Source organism: Lampris incognitus, chromosome 15, assembly GCF_029633865.1.
Source record: "Lampris incognitus isolate fLamInc1 chromosome 15, fLamInc1.hap2, whole genome shotgun sequence".
In the NCBI taxonomy this organism is placed as follows: Eukaryota; Metazoa; Chordata; class Actinopteri; order Lampriformes; family Lampridae; genus Lampris; species Lampris incognitus.
In genome coordinates, this window is record NC_079225.1 from 22,339,518 (window position 1) to 22,354,971 (window position 15,454).

Here is a 15,454-nt window from a genome sequence, read left to right on the forward strand (position 1 = left end):
CTGAACTGAATGGGACCAATAAATAGCCGAATTGCGGTGCACTAACAATCCACAAGCCCTAACATGGCACACACCAATAGACTGACGGACACAACTAATGTACTTCCTGTGCAACGTCCTAAAATGGTCCGGGTACCGCATAAAAGGATAATAATAAAACTAATCATGTTTAACTCATTACAACACTTACAACAGTACCGATCACGGATGCATAGACTCGCTAGCCCTTGGCTAACGGGTCGGACCCTTTAGCGCAGTCGCCCGTGGTGTAGGCGACCCGGATTTGCGTCTCGGCTGCGGCGGATTCCAGGCTGCCCCCTGAATTCGCTACAGTACTGGGGCGAGCCAGAATGGACGAATGGGTGGACAGATAGAGATCTCTTTTTAATCGCAACTCTCGTGCCCCCTACACCGCATGACCCCGGGAGTGCTCTTTTATTCACACCGGCCAGAGCAGACCAGATTTGACAACAGCATGACGCCCCCCCCACCCCCACCCCATCTCCCAAGAGGCGACATCAGTCCCAGTCACGGTCCTACAGTCAGTTAGTCAGGAAACGGTCTCCTACTTAGTCCGAGTCGAACCCCCAAAACAACAACACAAGAATAACCACAACATAAACACCACATCATTAAAACACAATTCTAAATTGAACAATAACAGTCCCATCAGCCATTGCGCCCCCCCAGCGCACGACCAGCGACAGTCAGAGCGACCGCCTCCCCCGGTCGCTACAGTATGACGTCACCGTTTTGTTTGTAAATTGCGTACGTAGCAGATTTGGAATGGAGCGTTTACTCACTTTATTATTAAAATGTACATTCCACGCAGCCCTAGCTCACTGTTTAAAATAAAGGCATGTTTTATTTATTTATTTATTTATTATTATTATTATTATTATTATTATGTTTGGCATTTGTATGTTAGGACAAGTTATGCACACTGTTGGGTCTAAGATATTACAAAGCCACCTGCCACTACTGTGGGGGGGGGGTGCACCCACCAATAGGGGGGGGGGGCTGCAGCCCCCCCCCTTCCCGCGCGAATGCTTGTCACACAAACCTTCAACAACTGGAGTGGAAATTCAGTGGCCGAGTTTAAAATGCTGCTCTCATATTGTTCAGCCTTATTTCTGCCAGTGAACAAACAAATGTTCTCCTGGAAAATTGGCATTTTGATGCCAATTTGTTCTGTCCTGTGGCACACGAACATCTGCAGCCCTTTCTTCATTCACTTGCTCCCCCTGGTCTTCGTTAAACAAGCAAAGGTGTAAGTAAACCCAGTCGGAGAGGAGTTTGAAAACAGAACTGTGTGATTTCATCGGTGCCCCTTTTCAGCGGTTGTCTCATTACTTATTGTGTGAGTCTAATTAAGCGCAGGGTGTGTCGTGCGTTGCATATAATGCTTTTTTGTGTGATTGTAAAGCCCTAAAACCCTACACTGGGATTTAGGGCTACACAAATATAGTTGGTTTAAATTGTGTGATGGATGTCAAACAGTCCCAACTACAGTACACCGTATGTATGTATGTATGTATGTATGTATGTATGTATGTATGTATGTATGTATGTATGTATGTATGTATGTATGTATGTATGTATGTATGTATGTATGTATGTATGTATGTATGTATGTCTCTCCCTCTCTCTCTCCTCTCGCTCTCCCTCGCTCTCTCTCTAAATTCCATTTGTTTTAATGTGCTTTAAATTCAATTTCAGTTTCAATGTTCTTTATTGGCGTGTCAAAATTGACATTTGAACTGCCAAAGCATTCAAAAATACATTCGTTTGAAAACCAAAAAAACATGAAAAGGTTAATAAATTCTGCCTAATAATATAGCTCTTGCGTACTGGGAGAGGGGAAATTACATGCACAACTAACTTGTTTCCTTCAGTGGGCTCTCTCTCTCTCTCTCTCTCCCTCCCTCCCTCTCTCTCTCTCTCTCTCTCTCTCCTGCAAGAGTGCATACGTACGTCAAACCGGTAAGAGAGCAGCTCGCTGGCGGAGCGCCGTATGGACGGGACTCAGATGATGAAACTCACATAACGTAAGACCTTTGCCTCGTTCATCGGTGGGCACCGCGTCTCCAAGCGGACTGGATGGATTTCACTCCCTAGAGGGGACTTGCTCCCTTTCGTCTTCTTCGTTGCACACTTGCTCTTTGGCGCGCCTTTGGATGGGAACGCCGTGTCCTCCGCTGTTTCCGATGAAGATCACAAGCTGGACCGCGCAACACTGGAAATACTCACTGGAGTGAAAGAGAACTTCCAAGAAAATCATGTGGAGTAATGTCCCGTAATCGGGGGGCCCTGGATACTAACGTGGACAGTAGAAACATACCCTCCTTTGGGCTACGTCTGCCCATGGAAAGAAATCTGACGGCGAGGAAGACAATGGAGAAGAGATGGTAGGAAAGAAGTAAGTGGGTAAACGATTATTTCGAGATCCAAATCCATTATTGTAATCAGCATAATGGTCAAGATTTTCCTGTCAACTTCCTGTCCATATGCGCGCACCCATGTCTCGCTAAATGCCACGCGCGTATGTAGTATGTAGTATGTGGCATGTGGTGGTACCCAGCGTAGCTGTATGGATGTGTATGTAGGCTGTGTAGCCTGGTTTGTTTGCAGGTGAACTTGTTTTCAGAGCTGACCAAGTTGTATTTGGATGTTTGGAGGTGCATTTGTACTTGGATGCACACATTTCTTCATGCAGGACAAAAGTAAGACTGTCTGTATGTCTGTCTGTCCGTCTGTCTCCTTTCGTCCGTCCATTTGTCTCACTCTCTCTCTCTCTATCTGTATCTATCTGTCTGTTTGTATCTATCATCCGCCCATCTCTATCTATCTATCTATCTATCTATCTATCTATCTATCTATCTATCTATCTATCTATCTATCTATCTATCTATCTATCTATCTATCTATCTATCTATCTATCTATCTATCTATCTATCTATCTATCTATCTATCTATCTATCTATCTATCTATCTATCTATCTATCTATCTATCTATCTATCCATGCTTAATTGGTTCAATGTGACCCACTCAGACCAGCTGTTTGCTTGTTTGGGAGCAGCATGTTCACTTCTCGGCTATTGGTTTGATTCCAGGTGAGAGAGAGAGAGAGAGAGAGAAATACTCACTATGACGATGTTGTTGTTGTATTTACAGAGAGCCCATAAGGAAATAATGGGACGTTCGAGGGGAGAGTCATGTAGTTTTGGATAAGCCAAAGCAAAGGCACAGCCTATCAAAGTAAAGGGCTAGTGAGTGAGTGAGTGATCATCTCTACAAAGTGCTTACTCTGAAATATAAGCAACAGCCCATCGTGGACCTCCTCCACTGGTTGTGTAACGTCATCCATCAAGCTGTTTGGAGGAGAGGGTGGTGGAAGTGGGTATTTAATCTTTAATGTGTTGTTCAGTTGCGCGACTCTCGATGCGTGGAACAGCGAATCCAATTAAAACCCACGTACGTTATATTATTTATGAGGCTCCCAAACGACGAGTTGGAGAAATTAATCTAGATAAAAGATTTGATTGGTATTCAACAGACGGAGCCTTGTCAAACTCTCCACAGACCAATTTACGCATAACGCGATGAACGCTATTTATCATGACACTGACGTGTGTATTGTTTTCCTTTGCTCCTATACATCAGCTGCCGTTGGATGACAAACGGGGTATGAGGGTCGCAAAGTGTCAATCGACTTGTTTTGTAAATAAAACTAATTAAACAACAAGAGTGAAGCTCTATTATAAAGTGGAGAAGGGCTCCCTCTAATTACTGTCGTTCGTTAAGCTTGATTGGAGTTTTGAGGAGGTATTTGGAGTCTGCCAATTACGTTATGGTGGACTTTAAAAAGTCCAGAAGATAAAATCTAATGCATATTCTTATGAAAATGAGACGAGCTGCACGGTGGCGCAGTGGTTTCTCACAGCAGGAAAGTCCTGGGTTCGAGCCCCCGGGGTAGTCTAACCTTGGGGGTCGTCCCGGGTCGTCCTCTGTGTGGAGTTTGCATGTTCTCCCCGTGTCTGCGTGGGTTTCCTCCCGGTGCTCCGGATTCCTCCCACAGTCCGACGAGGCCAATGTCCAGGGAGACTCCCCGCTTGCCGCCCAATGACTGCTGGGAGAGGCTCCAGCATCCCCGCGACCCTCAAAGCAGGACAAGCGGAATGGATAGATGGATGGATAGAAATCAGGTTATTACAGCACTACTATAGATAGATAGATATACAGCTAGATAGATAGAAATCCATCAAATATAACCGAAATTTGAACTTATATTTTTAGAAAAAGGAGATTTATTTTGTTACTATGTGAGTGACATCATTGTATCACATACGTTGACATAATTGGTTTTAATTGCATCCTGTTCAACTAACACGACCAATCAGCGTTGTTTAGGCTAACGGCTATGGGAGCTAACCTCCGAACAACGTGTAAGGTGAAGACTGTAGTGGCCTTATTGATTAGTAGAGTAGTATAGAATTGAGAGTATTTGGACATAGCACCTTCCAGAACCTAAAAAAAAACCAAGATTTGTGGTTGTAGTAGAGTCACGTAAAGTATATTTTTGGCCATGTAGCCTGTGTCTCAGCCTTAGCTCACCCACTCATTTTATTTGCTGTTTGCGCTTGCTAGTAGCGCTGGCAGAAAGCCCCCACAAATCTCCAGCTTACTTTTTTGTGAACACTCACAGATGCCGCTTCCCACCGGTCTCCTCCTCTACGGTGGCCGAGGTGTAACAAACAGCGCGCTCGCCATCCATTTCCCCTGCTGGGTAGCAGAGAGGGGAGGAGTTGAGCGTGATAGCCTAACACGTCTACAAAATCCATTATCCGAACAGCTTATCCTGCTCGCAGGGTCGCTGGAGCCTATCCCAGCAATCAGCGGGCGGCAGGCGGGGCGACACCCTGGACAGGCCGCTGTTTTTATTGTGCAGGCGTACTTAATGCTATCTATCTATCTATCTATCTATCTATCAGCAGCGAAATCGGGGGGAGGCTGGGAACCGCCGCAGCCGGGACGCGAACGCGGATCTTCCGCACCATGGGGGATTGCGTTAACCAGTCGACTAAAGGGTCCGAGTCTACTCGTCCGTGGTCGTTACACTACCCCCCCCCCTCCTTCGTATACCAGCTTCCTCACGCCTCTGGGCGCACGCGCTTCCGGTGGCCTCTGGTCTCACCATCCCACTTCTGACACAAATGGCGTTCGGGAACCGCCGCAGCTGGGTTCGCCCGTGGTGCGGTAGACCCGGGTTCGCGTCGCGGCTGCGGCGATTCCTGGCTGCCCTCCGAATTCGCTACATGTCTATCTGTCTGTCTGTAAATGCGGCAGTGTAGTATTGTATGTATTGTAATGTGCATGGATAAGTAGACACGTTAGCCCTTAGCTAACGGGTCGGAACCTTTAGTTGAGCGGTTAGCGCTGTCCCCCGCGGTGCGGGAAATACGGGTTCGCGCCCCGGCTGCGGAAGTTCCTGTGGTTGCCCCCCCCCCAATTCGCTATAGTATGTATTAATCTATCTATGGAAGCCGTGGTTGTTTCGATTAGCTTTGAACTAATATCAAACTGTGTTGAATAGTCATTTTCTTGTACAACTTTTATCTGAGAGACTTTCATCTGAGAGACAATGTTATTTTTAAGCCACTCTGAATATTAAGTTTAAAGAAAGCCATTGACAGAATTACTACTCCATTCTCACAGTGGCTGCACCTGACCTTCTTGACCCGAGGTCTGCTGTCCATAACTCCAAGCCCCGCCTGTCTTTCTCCGCTAAGCCAGTGGTGCTAAACACTCCCGAGGATGAATACGACACCAGGACCACTGTCATGAGGTGGAAGACCGTGTCAGCCATCTTCTTCCTGGTGGTGCTCTACCTCATCATCGGGGCGACGGTGTTCAGGGCGCTGGAACAGCCGCACGAGAGTTCCCAGAAACTCGCCATACTTGCCGAAAAACTGGACTTCTTGGCTGTGCATGCCTGCGTCAATTCCTCTGAGCTGGAGGACCTGGTTAAGGTAGGTCAAATATAACGGCATTCAAAAAACAGAAATACTATGCTCTTTTTTATGCTGTTCTGGAGTACTTGATTTAACTAGGTGTGAATATCGGCACACACTTATTTTTCAAAGTCTCATTACATTTGCTTTTGAGTCACCCTCTGTAAAAAAAAAAGTACTGACCTCCATAAGGATTTAGGCCGCAACATATTGTTTAATTCTGTGTCTCCATTATTTTCTTACTTTATCTGTGAACATAATGACCACAAGCATAGGCGGCGCTATTAAGAGCCTAGCAGAAGCTTAGCTCCCCCAAAATTATCACTGAAAAAAATAACAACCTTCAACAAAATAGTGATTTATTATTATTATTATTATTATTATTATTTGGACAATAAATGCTCGCAAACATTAAAACTCACTTCTACTAGTTTAACTTATACCAGGGAAAGACGCAGGACAGAGGTCCAGAAGCAGGGACATTATTATTATTATTATTATTATATGAGCCAATTAGCGCTCGATTGTATAAATAGGAACCAATCTTAGTCTAGTCAGGTGTTCCGCCCGGAAGGTTAAAAAGTTTTTGACAGAGGCACATGCTGAGGCAGCTTGTTGCTGCAGTCGTTACTTGTGGTTCTGGATGTTACTGTTTGTTTGTCTTTGGAAATACATTCAAGTTTAATGGACACTAACAACAAATGGACGGAGTGTTCAACTGGCAAGTTTGTCTCGGACGGTGATTCATCAGACACGGTAACATGTGCGTCAATTACATTTCCTGTGGTGCAACACCTCAGCGGCTTAAAGCGTCGTCTTAGCCTCTACAATTATTATTATTATTATTTCAAAGTTCATAAATATTGTTTTTTTAACATTCTTGTAATGAATTTTATTTCTGCTCATTCTACTTCAGTACCAACCAGTGTAGACTATCCTATCCATCCATCCAATTATCCAAGCCGCTTATCCCAGTTGGGGTCGCGGGATGCTGTAGCCTATCCCAGCAGTCATTGGGCGGCAGGCGGGGAGACAACCACGAACAGGCCGCCAGTCCATCACAGGGCCGACACATTCACACCTAGGGACAATTTAGTAGGGCCTATTCACCTGACCTACATGTCTTTTGACTGTGGGAGGAAACCGGAGCACCGGCACACTAGCCCAGTGTACAATAACATGCGCTTACACTCTCATAGCTGTTCATTTTGTTTCGTATTTGGTGTACTGCCAGACACTTAATACCCTCGTCGCTGAGGTGGAAAACGGTATGATTACTTTCATTTTCAACACGCTATGAATTATGTCTAATGTGCTGCTGGTAAAATAACAAGCACAAAACCATCAAGACCCGCTGCGCACCTGATGCGAGTTCCGAGCGCCTTCTGCTAAACGTCCATTCTAAACGCCCCTCTCAGGTCGTCCATGAGTGAGTGAGCGAGGGAGTGAGCGAGCGAGTGAGTGAGTGACCACAATTTGCGATGCATAGCCAATGGCGGCAGTCGCGCGGCACCGTAGGAAACAGGTTGTAATGAATACGGGTTTGAGATCTTCTGTCTACCAGCCACAGTTTATAGGCGAATTGACCTCGGGATATATGAATGTTAGTCTGGGTGAAGAGTGAATGGGATTATTCTGCTGCACCATCTCAGCTTGATGACACCAGTGATAATAACATAGTCCTAATAGGAAATTTGATTGTAATTTTGAATCAAATACTCAGTTAAATAAGGTTCATTGCGTCTAATTTTAGCAAGATGAGGACTTTCTTATATGTAAGTGCCAGTCTAGCTGTTGGGTTAAGCTAACTGGAAATGTACACCATACGTGATGACCTAGCACCGTCTATGACAAGAAGGACCTGTGAGTGTAGCCCGTCTTCAATCTGAGGTTTTTGTCAGTCATATTGCTTGGAAAATCAAAAACTGCAGCTAGCTATTTTCATACGAGAGCCATCCATTTCATTTCATGTCAATATTTTATTGTTATAGTCTCTTATGAAATCAACCCTGTGAATCTCAAACATGGAAAAAGAATCGAGAGTACAAAACAGATTAGTTTGTAACTGCAAGTCATTTGCTATTGTAATGCCCCTTTTCCACTGCATGGTGCCAGCTCGACTCGACTCGACTCGACTCTACTCTACTCTACTCTACTCGCTTTACTTTTCCGGCTTTCGCTTTCCACTGCACATAGTACCCCCTCATGGCATGGGCATGCTGACTAGTATTATTATCAAAAAGTCAACAACACCAACTCGAAATGGCTTATTCACACAAACACTATTTGTGTAACAGAGATAATCACTGAAAAAAAAGCAAATTTTTACATGTGCAGATTATCAGCTATGATACGAGTGTCACGAATCCCGCTTTGGCATTTTCTGGTAAACAGCTGTTCGATTTCTCTCTGACCAATCAGAGATCTGCAGTGTTTCATGTCACCTTTTCGTATCGGCGCAGCTCACCTGGAACCTCGATGGAGGTAGTACCAAAAAAAAAGTACCAGGTACTACCCCCCCCCCATTTTTGCTGAAAGGAAACCCCCCCAAAAAAGCGAGTAGAGTTGGGGCGAGTCGAGCCGGTACCATGCAGTGGAAAAGGGGCATAACAACGCATCTTCTTCGCAATTAATTGCACAGTTAAATTACCTGTGGCACTTCACATGCTGGGCGGCACGGTGGCGCAGTCGTTAGCGCGGTCGCCTCACAGCAAGAAGGTCCTGGTTTCGAACCCCGGGTTTGTCCTACGGTTGGGGGGGGGTCTGTGCGGGGTTTGCATGTTGTCTGCGTGGGTTTCCTCCGGGTGCTCCGGTTTCCTCCCACAGTCCAAAGACATGTAGGTCAGGTGAATCAGCCGTACTACCTTGTCCCTAGGTGTGAATGTGTGGGGGCCCTGTGATGGACTGGCGGCCTTTCCAAGGTGTCGCCCCGCCTGCCGCCCAATGACTGGATAGGCTCTCGCGACCCTAATTGGGATAAGCGTCTTGGGTAATGGATGGATGGGTTTCAGACGTTGCAGCATCTCAATACATTAATATTATACAGCGCAGCTTTCACCGCTGTGTCAGCCTGCTTTGCTAAGCCTTGTGTCTTTGTGATCACCTATGACATTTTGTGTACACTGATGGAAAAATGATGTTGTAACTGAGATGCTGTTTTAAATATTCAGATCCTCAACACCAACTGTAATAGCGCAACAACTCATTCCTATCCCTGTGTCTAAGTTGATATAAATGTTTTTCTCCTCGATAACTCACTGGGCATATAGGACCAGCTGTTATAACCACTCACAGAGATTCACTGCAGAGGACTATTGCTTCTTTACCCTGCGCTATTCTGCCAGAGCCTAAAGGTACCTCAGCCATAATGGCCACTTATCAGTCTGCCAGCACTATTCTTGTCCTCTCCCCCGCAACTTTTTCTATGAGCAGTATGAGAATACCATGCAATCTTTATACTCTAATTCCCTTCAGGCGTTTCAGCCGTTTGAACCAATGAGTTATTTGCCCCTTGAAGCAAATTTGTAATTTGTGATATTGGGCTATACAAATAAAATTGACTTGACTTGACTTAGGAACAAGGATTACTTAAAATAGAAAAGCATGCACAAATACACATTTCGAGATTTCACACTGACACTAAAGATTTTTTCATTATTCATCAAGAAAATAATTTAGTTATATTTAACAATTATGTAGATATGTGTATTAAAGTGCTATGAGTGGCTGTTGCAAGTGGAAAAGTGCTATGTAAACGCAGTCCATCCCTATGTATATGTAGCTTTCACATTTCTATAACATCCCCATTCAAACAGATAAGCAGTTAGCATTGATGTTACTGCAGATGTCGCATACTGTGTATTAATGCTATGTAATAATGGATTGCATTTATTTACTACTACCACTGCTTCCGTTAGGGGGCGCCACAGCGGATCATCCGTTTCCATTTCGTCCTGTCCTCTGCATCTTCCTCTGTCACACCAGCCACCTGTCTTCCCATCCATAAAACTCCTCTTTGGCCTTCCTCCTTTCCTCTTCCCTGGCAGCTCCATATTCAGCATCCTTCTCCCAATATACTCAGCATCTCCTCTCCACACATGTCCAAGCCATCTCAATCTCGCCTCCCTTGCTTTGTCTCCAAACCGTCCAACCTGAGCTGTCCCTCAAATATACTCGTTCCTAATCCTGTCCTTCTTCGTCACTCCTAATGAAAATACAATGAAACGTAATAATGGATTACTTTTAATTAAGGCTTTAATTAGTCACCCAAAGCGCTTCACAGTGAAGGGGGAAACTCACCTCAACAAGGCCATTTTGCGCCAGAACGCTCAGCCCACATAAGGCTGAGAGGGAGGAATCGTTGAGTGAAAGACTCGGGGGGGGGGGGGGGATGATTAGGTGGCCAGATGGAGAAAATGAGTCAGGACGTCTTATCCACAGGATGGCGTCTCCTACACTGTCCCCATCGTTGCACTGGGATTTTTTTTAATGTTTAATTGTATTAAGACCGGAGGGAAGACTGCCCCCTACTGGCCCAATAGCACCACCTCGGTTTTCCCCGGGAGGTCTTCCATCCAAGTACTAGCCAAGCCCATACCTGCTTAGTTTCCGTCATTCGGTAGAACCAGGGTACATGTTGGTATGGCTGCCGGCAACGCAATGGCTGTAGGTGTAGCCTAGCAATATATAAACTCTACTTACACCTTCTGTGGCCTGATTTTAAAGACGGTTGGAGTAATCCAAGCATCAAGTGCACAAGTCACACATTTGTCAGGCATCATGTGTTCCACAATTATATATTTCAAGTTGCTTGGCTTGGGTCGGTCTCAGAGCAAAGAACTTTATTGACTGGCAGAGTATAAGATGATTTGATGACTTTTCTACTTGGTGCAATATGCTACTGTTGGCTCCAAAATCGATTTAATTAATTTCAACGCCAAGACCTTGTTATCGTGGGAATTTTCTTGTCATCCAGTCACATTAACCATCTGTTTTCTCTTTTTTTTGCATGGAACCATCAATCATATTAAAAGTGACGGAAAACTTGTGGCGTCCGGGTAGCGTAACGGTCTATTCCGTTGCATACCAACACGGGGATCGAGTGTTCGAATCCCCGTGTTACCTCCGGCTTTGTCGGGTCATTGGTCCCTACAGACACAATTGGCCGTGTCTGCGGGCGGGGAGCTGGATGTGGGTATATGTCCTGGTCGCTGCGCTAGCGCCTCCTCTGGTCGGTCGGGGCGCCTGTTCAGGGGGGAACTGGGGGGAATAGCGTGATCCTCCCACCTGCTACCTCCCCCTGGTGAAACTCCTCACTGTCAGGTGAAAAGAAGCAGCTGGCGGCTCCACACGTATCAGAGGAAGGCTGTGGTAGGCTGCAGACCTCCCCGGATTGGCAGAGGGGGTGGAGCAGCGACCGGGGACGGCTCGGAAGAGTGAGGTAATTGGTTGGATACAATTGTGGAGAAAGGGGGGGGGTGGCTAAAACTTGACAAGGTTTCATTGTGGCATCAAGTCTAACGTATTGTATAAAACTTCCCCAGTTCCGTATTTGGGAGGCATTAGGGTTTGTGAGAACTGTTGCCAGGCTTTTCCTAGAAAGTGTTGTGTTAATGTTCTGGTTTCGTGATGAAGAACCTCCCCTCTGAAACAGCATGATCCCTCACTGAGCCTGAATCCTGGCAGGGTATGCAAGAAAGAGTGGACAACCTAATCCCCTCTAAAAAAAAAACTCATGTGAGTGCTGCACAATTCAGCCTGATTTGATTATTAAATTAGTTAGACTCCGTGTTGCTCTAATTTCCATATCTGTTCAGTAACTCAGTTCATGACGCCATACTTGTTATTGGAGAAAGATTGCTCATTGGATTATAGTTTACATTGCTTTGTCCTGCACTTTGGTTAAAATAAGTGTGTGTTGTTTGTTTGTTTTTTTGCGTGAGGCAAGAGGCACTCGGTTTTTCTCAACGCTATCAAAGAAGTCAGTTGAGTCTAAAAAGGAGGTTGCTCTCCGGGGCCAGGTTGCTGTGCAGGACTACACATCATGTGTTCGGTTAAGCACCATTACACTTCTGTTGCATGACTTTGACAGCCCTTGACCTGCGAGCAGCTCCTTCCCTCTGATGATTTATTGATGAGCACTAGCAACCAACACAGGTGGCATTCAAACAAATTAGCTCCAACATTTACACACACAGATGCACTCTTGCACAAACACACACTCGGAGACACACGCACGACCCATAAGACACACAGCGAGACACACACAAACCCACATATAACACGCACACACCTTTAGCAAGATCCCAGTGAGCAAAAGCCGCGCGATGCTCTCTCGAAGGGAGTAATTAAAAGAGCGCGTGATGTGGAACGCGCAGACGGGAGAATCCAATCTGTCCTGGCGTCGACACGCTCACTTCCGCCAAGACACAGCGGACTCCGCAATACCCAATCCCGTCATTCCTCACGGTCATAGTTAGTATGCGTTAAATAGAGTGCCAAATCGGCACGTTAATACACTTCCGTTGGCTAGGGAACAAGGGGACACGCCGAGCCGGGCCAATCTGAGGTTGTTTTGTTTTTTGTCTGTGATTTTCTAATTTAGGGTTATTTGAGGGACTGGTGATATTAGATTTGAGGATTTCATTTGTTTGGGTATGGATTTTTTGTTTTAAGAATTTTGTAGTGAATTTGGGGGGGGGGGCAGTCCGGGAACCGCCACAGCCGGGACGCGAACCCGTGTTTCCCACTCCGCAAGCGACAACATTAACCAGTCGACTAAAGGGTCCGACCCGTTAGTTAAGGACCAACGTGTCTACTTATCCATGCTCGTTACACTGCCCCCCCCCCCGCGCTTCAGCATATCAGCTCCCTCACGCCTCTGGGCGCACGCGCTTCCGATGACCTCACGGTCTCACCATCCCACTTCTGACACCAATGTAGCGAATTCGGGGGGCAGTCTGGGGGACCGTCGCCACAGCCGGGATGCGAACCCGTGTCTCCCACTCCGCAAGGGACAACGTTAACCACTGGTTAACGTTGACACGGGTTCGCATCCCGGCTGTGGCAACGGTCCCCCAGACTGCCCCCTGAATTCGCTACAATATGATATGAATTGATGAACTGATGATCATCATTAACATTGATGATGGGTTATCGCGTGCGTGCAGGCGCACGGGAAGCTGTTTTAAGGGGGGGGGGCTGCAAACTAAAGCGAAAAGTATTGTGGTGAGCCGGCGTGGAAGAATGAGTCGAGAGGCAGATCTCTTTTTAATCGCAACTCCCGTGCCCCATACACCGCACGACCCCGCGAGTATACCCCTTTCACACTGGCCATAAAACCCGCTACCATCCAGGCGAACCCCCAAAACAGCAACACAAGAATAACCACAACATAATCAACACATCATTAAAACGATTTTAAATCTAACATTAACAGCCCCATCAGCCATTGCGCTCCCCCAGCGCAGAACCGCCGACAGTCAGAGCGACCGCCTCCCTCGGTCTCTACAATATGACGTCATTGTTTTGTTTGTAAGGTGCGTGTGTAGCAGATTTGGAATGGAGTGTTTACTTACTTTATTATTATTAAAAATGTACATTCCACGCAGCCCTAGCCCACTGTTTAAAATAAAGGTGTGTTTTGTTTTTCTGCATTTGTACGTTAGGAGAAGTTTGTCATACTGTTGGGTCTAAGATGTTACACAGCCATCTGCCACTACTGGGGGGCTGCACCCACCACTAGGGGAGCTACAGCCCACCCAGCCCCAAACTTTCCCGCGCTAGTGTGTGTGTCTGTGTGTGTGTGTGTGCTTGCTAATGGGTACAGTGATCTTGGCCTTCTCTCACTGACCCGGCTTTTACATTTTTGTTGATAGGCTTGTGTCTCTTGTTTGTTATTTTCTGAGATACGAGGTTTGTTCTGACATGTGAAATTGGAAATTCCATCCATCAATTCTTGTGTGTGTTTTAACATCCTAATTTATGAACAAACATTTGCAAGACTTGCATTACAACAACTCCTGTCAATCAACACATCTGTCAATCTCGTGTCCCATTTATCATGTTTCACCACGTAAGTGCCACTCGTCACCACTTTCCATGCATTATTTACCGCTGCACAATTTACACATAAATCACAGATTTCCTGCTGCTTTGATGCATAAAGTGGATGAAATGGTCATTCATAATTCTCTTTTCACTTTCACTGGCACTGATAGATCGAAATCGACTGTGCCCTGACTTTGCAATTACCATTAGTTGCCCTTTGGCTGCATGGTGTGTGTGTGTGTGTGTGTGTGTGTGTGCTTGTTATGTATGGGTGCAGTGATCTTGGCCTTCTCTCCATGGCCAGATTAACCCACTAGGGGGCCCCGGGGCACGCACGTCCATTGCCCCACCGCCGCCCGCCCAGTCAGATAGGCTATGCAAACAATACTAAACATTATTAAATGTATAACTAACGCAAATACCCAACATGGTAGTCGACGCTATGCCAGTCTGCACGGGATTTGGATGGCGACTACAAAGTACAACACAATTTTGAAACACAAAACAAACAGAGATGAGAATAGCAGCTCACAGCATCGCAAACATATTGCGAAGCCTTCTTCCCACTTACAACGGCTTACCAACAGGAAATAAATGTTTGTTTCAGAGCAAATAATTTAGTGAAATACGGGCATATTTTAATGAAAACTATCTGTTTAATTATTTTTCAGTATGGGCGTTCTAGCTAGCACATTTGTTTAACTATACACAAGGAAACAATGAATTTGATCATAAGCATCGAGTTTGCGCTTTGTCAGACTTTGTTGCACTCTCACCGCTACAATGTAAACACGAGGCACATGTTGCACTCTTACAATGTAAACACAAGACGCAAACTCTTCAAACCGGCATTGTGATATATTTAGAAACCACCGCCGACATATTTAGTACATTTATATTTGTAATATCTATGGCTCTGCTTCAAACGAGACCCTAGCAACCGAAAAAGGCTTCCGCCTTGACTCCTTATACTGTCTGTCGCAGACTGTGAAAGTATGACGATGTTATGGTGATACAACACAAAGTTAAGTCACTCATATAATGCGAATTGCTTGAGTCTGATTATTTCAGGTCACTTGTCTCAATGGCGAAATCAGTAGAGATTGTAGCTTGGGGCCCCGCATCAATAGAGACTTTGTAGCTTGGGGCCCCGCATCAATAGAGACTTTGTAGCTTGGGGCCCTGCATCAGTAGAGACTGTAGTTTGGGGCCCCGCATCAATAGAGACTGCAGCTTGGGGTCCCGCATCTTTGTAGCTTGGAGCCCTGCATCAGTAGAGACTGTAGTTTGGGGCCCCGCATCAATAGAGACTGTAGCTTGGGGCCCCGCATCAATAGAGACTTTGTAGCTTGGGGCCCCGCATCAATAGAGACTTTGTAGCTTGGGGCCCTTC

At 45.8% G+C, this 15,454-nt stretch overlaps 1 protein-coding gene across 1 annotated transcript in view; it reads left to right on the forward strand.

Annotated features, from left to right (window-relative positions):
* The first annotated feature begins 5,826 nt into the window (after positions 1-5,826).
* kcnk2b (potassium channel, subfamily K, member 2b) overlaps positions 5,827-15,454 on the forward strand; it is a 41,014-nt gene continuing 31,386 nt past the window's right edge. The window contains exon 1 of the mRNA XM_056294961.1: positions 5,827-6,030. Within this exon, the coding sequence (XP_056150936.1) occupies positions 5,842-6,030 (189 nt within the window). The 5' untranslated portion in view covers positions 5,827-5,841. The remainder of the gene's footprint in view (positions 6,031-15,454) is intronic.